General features: G+C 63.7%; 1 protein-coding gene across 1 annotated transcript in view; it reads left to right on the forward strand.

Moving 5' to 3' along the window:
* BRSK2 (BR serine/threonine kinase 2) overlaps positions 1-1,228 on the forward strand; it is a 30,163-nt gene extending 28,935 nt beyond the window's left edge. Inside the window, exon 29 of the mRNA XM_007466001.1 lies at positions 963-1,228. Coding sequence (XP_007466063.1) covers positions 963-1,228 — 266 coding nt within the window. The remainder of the gene's footprint in view (positions 1-962) is intronic.
* Positions 1,229-5,181: the final 3,953 nt, after the last annotated feature.

The raw sequence follows: 5,181 nt of genomic DNA on the forward strand, positions 1-5,181 counted from the left end.
AGGAAAGGGTGCCCAAGCCCCAAGGCCAGCAAGGGTCCCACGTCTGGGCCCTGGCCGGGGGTCAGGGTGGCCCCTAGTCCTTGGGCCGGAGGCTGGCGTCATGCCCTCTCTGCCCACTGGAGGGGGGCGGGGCGGGGCTCCTGCCCAGGCCCTGAGCTGCCTGGCCACAGGTGCGCCGGCCGCTCGCCCTGCCGCAGCTGGTGGGGAGAGGGCCCTGCCCGTTCCTGCTCAGGTGGGGGCCAGGTTTAGGAGGTAGAACTGAGGTGACCCCAGTCGCGCACCTGGATCGTGAGCACGGGCCCCCGGGTGGGGCGGGGCCCCGCTTCTGCTCCCTCCTTCTTGCCCTCCAGACATGCCCTCTGGGACCAGGGCCCCCACTGTGGCTGCCTGCCCAGCCCCCCTACACCCCAGCTCCATGCCTGTCCACCCACCCATCCGTCCGTCTGTCCGCTGCTGACCTCTGTGTCCACGCTGTGCCACCCAGGCTGGCTGGGGGCCGGGCTCCAGGCCTCCTGGGAGGAGGGTGGCAGGCCCGCTGGCTCCAGCCTCCCCGGCCGCCAGCCCCAGGGTCCTGCTTGGCCCCGGCCTTTAGGCGTCTGTCTCCAGAGCTGGGCTGGCCCGCTGGCCAGGCTGCGGGGCTGACTGGGAGGCCGAGGCTGAGGTGGAGGGAGGGCCGGTCCTTCGGGAGGCCTGGCGAGGGAGGAAGGTGCCCACCGGCCCCAGCTTCCGCCCCGCAGCCCAGAGGCCTCGAGCCCCCACCGGCCGCCTGCCCTGCTTGCTGCCGCGGCCCCGCTCACCTGCTCGGACCCCCTCACGGGCCTTTCGTTCATTCTGTCTGTTGTTCTCTCTCTTCCCTCCCTCCCTCCTTTTCTCTCTTTTCTTTTTTTCTTTTGTCTTCTGTTCTGTGCACCCAGGCAGCCCATTGAGTAACTTCTTTGACGTAATTAAACAACTTTTTTCAGACGAGAAGAACGGGCAGGCGGCCCAGGCCCCCAGCACGCCCGCCAAGCGGAGTGCCCACGGCCCACTCGGGGACTCCGCGGCCGCTGGCCCCGGCCCTGGAGGGGACGCCGAGTACCCAGCGGGCAAGGACACGGCCAGGACGGGGCCGCCCGCCGCCCGCCGAGAGCACGGCCCCGACAGTGGCCCCCAGGCCGCCTCGCCGCCCGCTCGCCCACCCGCCGCCCGCCCGGTGTGGACCCGGGGCCGCGCCCGTCTGTCCGTCTAGACTGTTGTGAAGCCGGGGAGGAAAGGAAAGGGGGCACCGGGGGCCACAGCCGCGGCTGGGCCGCCCGCGCCCGCTCTCTCTTTCTCTCGCTGTCTCTCTCCCTGCCTGTCTCTGACAACGCCACTGTTTCCGCTCTGATACCAGGAATTATCCCGAAAAGTTAACATGTCATCTCCACGAGGCCGTCCTCCGTGCTCTGCACCGGACACCGGCTGACCGAAGGCAGCTGCCGTGGACCTGCCCTCTCTCCTCTCCTGCTGCTGCCGCCCACTGGGCAGTGAGGCCCTGCCCGCCCGCCAGCTCTGCCCAGTTTCAGCTCCGCATGGCCACGGGGAGGAGGACCCGGCCCCGAGGGGAAGCTGCCTCGGGCCCACCCGACTGGACGCACGGTGACCAGTGCCCCCGGCGGGTCCGGCCGGCCTCCGGGGCAGGCCCAAGGGAGCGAAGCAGCCGTCTGGCCCGGCCGGCACGGCCTCTCCTCGGCACGTCCCCTCCCTGCTGCTCCCTCCTCGTCCACGTCCATGCACCTCAGCGCCGCCCACCTGCCTCGCCGCATCCCACCCCCCAGCTCCCCGGGGCTGCAGGTGGAAAGAAACCCCGGGGGCCCTGCAGCACCCGCCCACCTGCCCGCCCACCCGCCCGCCCCAGGGCAGGCCGAGATCAGTATTATTTACTTGCTGTTTTAACTTATTGAGTTTCTTTACTTCTCCGTTCAGGGAAGGGGCAGCAGCAGCGCCGTCCTGCCGTCTGTCTGTGTGTGTGTCTTGGGCCGGGTGGGGTCTGGGCCAAGGTGCCCCGTGGACAGAGCGGTCGGGGTGCTGGGGCCGCGGGGGCAGCCGGCCGATGCAGCGCCGGCAAGCTACTGTAAACTTTAAAGAATTCCTGCAAGATATTTTTATAAACTTTTTTTCTTGGTTGTTTTTGGAGAAGGGTGTTGGCATAGGGTGTTGGTGGTGCCTGCTCCACAGAGCACTGCTTTGGAAGGAAGGCTCATTACTTAGGCTATGTTGTCAGCTGGCTTGGGTGTGAGTCCAGGCGGGGGTCAACTACTCGTTTTAGTTTCCTCATCTCTAACATACTTACATATAATGAGATTGGCGTCCCTGGATTTTTGGGAGAATTGTTTGAGGTCATGCATGTAATGCTCAACCTTTAATAATATAAATATATTTAGAGAACGGCGCGGTTCGCTCCGTCCCCGGTTCTGTGCCGTTACCGCGGAGAAGCGACTCCAGTCCTGTGGGGGCCGGGCTCGGCCAGGGCCCCTCCGCCAGGCCTGGGCTGGGGGCCATCTTGGTTTTGTGTCCGAGTGCGGGGCGGGAGGAAGGCCCGAGCCGGCCGCCTATACACTACACGCAAGATGGCAGGGCCACTGCAGGGTTTTTTTTTTTTTTTATTAAAATGACAAAAAAAGTTAAAAACAAAACAAAACAAAAAGCAACAAAGGACAGAGAGAACAGTAGCGGCGTCCTCGGCAGCGTGTTATCTGTTCCCGGAGGGGCCGCGAGGCACGCGTGGCTGCACGCCCTCGCTGTGACAAGTCCGCTTCGCATCTGGCGTCTCTCCTGCCCGCCCTGCTGCCTCTCCCGTTGTGCATAGATTTTAATGCTTCTGTTCCACTGACCCCCTACCACAGGCTGGGATTTCAACACATAACAAAAAATGAAACACCTCTAACAGCAAAAGCCGCGGTACAAGCGGAGGACCAGAAAGCAATACCTCTCGTTAGCCTTCCTCTTTTGTACTCGGGACACACACAGACGTCACGGAAGCGGACGAGCCCCACCCCGTGTATCCCCTGTCGAGTAACTGTGAGCAACGTTAGTTCCGAACAATAAATTCCTTCAGCAAAGACACCCACGCCGGTCTCCATGCAGGCGGGTGGGCGGGCGGGCGGGGATGTGGGACCACCCGGGACCGCCCCTGCCAGGTGTGCGTGGTGCCACTTCCGCCCCAGCCGGAGGACAGGCCCTGTGCTGCGGGTCTGCGCGGGCATCACACGGGCTGGGCCAGCTGGGAAACGGAGAGCACGGGGAAGCACCACCAGAGGCTGACACGGAGCTCTGCTGGGGATGGGGTGCCTGAGAGTACGGCGCCCCGCCCGGCCACTGCAGCTCTGCCGCCACCCCGAGACCTCAGCCCGAGACCAGCACCTGGGCTTCCTGGAGGATGAACCTTCTTTCCACTCCTTCCGTGGGAAGAGGCAGATGGGGAGCGTGGCCCAGGCCTGCAAGTGATGAGCCAAGGCTGGCGGGCGGCCCCTGGAGACGGTGGCTGGCAGGGCAGTGTGGACGGAGGCACCATGACCACGCACCAGGGAGCCACCCCCTCTGCCACTGCGGCGTGAAGGACAGGCCCAGCCTCCCGAGTGCCACGGACCACCCAGCCGCACGTCTTGAGGGCGGCACCTGGCAGTCACCACGCGGCCCTGAGGAGGGAAGAGCAGCAGCCCGACGGGGGTCCCCGGCAGAGACCACAACGCTCTCAGAGGCCCCCCCCCCAGCCTCTCACGCGTGCACCTCCTCCCCCACGTGTGAAGGGGATCAGGTGTGGCCTGGCCACTCTGCACCCAGCCGTCTACACCACCGCAGCACACTACCGACCTTGGGCCTGCGTGGTTCTCTGTGGTGGGGACCGTCCTGCCCGTGGCAGAATGTCAGCGTCATCCACGGCCTCTGCCCAATAGATGCCGGTAGCAGCCTCCCAGCCCCACATGACAAACTGCTCCCAACCTTGCCACCCGTCCCTGAGGGCGGACAGACCAGCCTAAAGAGCCCACGCTCTTGCCTGCTGCGCGCCCTGCTTCACTGGCTTAGCTGTGAGCTCGGGGGCTCTGCTGGAAGGGCACAAGGCCCAGGACACGAATGAGGGTCTGCCGACATGGAGCTGGGGCCCGCTTTTGCCCAGCCCCGGACACAGCACCCCACCTTTGAGGGAGGCCTCAGAAGGTACTCTGGGACCAGGTCCTGTTGCTGTCTCTGGACTGCATGGTGTCCCATTAACTTTAGCTTAAAAGCCAAGTTGAAGGAGGGGATTTGGTTGCTGCGTCTCGGCAGGGAGCGTGGTTATGTGGCTCCGGGCAGCCACCAGGGTTTCCTTGACCTGTGGTCCTGCGTGTGCTTTATTGAAAGAGTCGCTGACACACACAGGCCTCCTCGTCTCCCACTTGGCCCTCTCAACGCTTGCAGTCTGATGTGTCAACCTTAGTGGGCACATGATGGAGTCCCCAAAAGGAAATACCACAGTACACCCAGCAGACGGCCAGCTTTCCGTATGCCCACCACTGCACTCCTGTAGTGGGAAGGGGACACTTTCCTGCGATCCCACTTCTGAAACCAAAGCAAGCTCAAAAACTGTTAGTGTCAAATATTTACTCATATAAAATAAAAACCAACACGTGAGGACTCACTATGTGCCAGATACCTTCTGAGCACTTTACGCTGAGCATTAAGCCAAATGGTCCTCACACCACGTCTATGCAGTAGGAATTTAAATGGGCACTTGTGAAAAACAAAAAGGATATGGTGGTGGGTCCACAGGGGAGGACTTCTCAGGCCCCACTCTCAGGTGGCCAGCCTGACTGGCCTGGGGAGCTGGGTTCCTGGTGAACAAACAACGTGGTGTGCTCGCCAAAGCAAATGTGGATGGGGTCGGGGGAGACAGTCTGACCCGTGTCCCCACAGGGGCTCTGAGTCCTACCGGGTGGCAGAGGCAGAGGGGGCGGGGCACACACGAGGGAGGGGATGTGTAAGCAGCGGCCCAGCCCTCATTCTGCTCTGCCAGGAGCCCACCCTGGGTTCTGTCCATGCTCTCAGTGGACAGGGGGGGCAGAGGGCCCCAGGCTCCTCGGCTGTGAGATGGAGCGGTTCCTGGCGTCATGAGGCTGCTCCAGGGAGCGCGCTGCTGGAGGTGGGCTGGCCTCATCCCGCCCTCCCCTCTCCCCGGGCTTCAGT

The sequence above is a fragment of the Lipotes vexillifer genome, unplaced genomic scaffold (assembly GCF_000442215.2).
Source record: "Lipotes vexillifer unplaced genomic scaffold, Lipotes_vexillifer_v1.1 scaffold1094, whole genome shotgun sequence".
Classification (NCBI taxonomy): domain Eukaryota; kingdom Metazoa; phylum Chordata; class Mammalia; order Artiodactyla; family Lipotidae; genus Lipotes; species Lipotes vexillifer.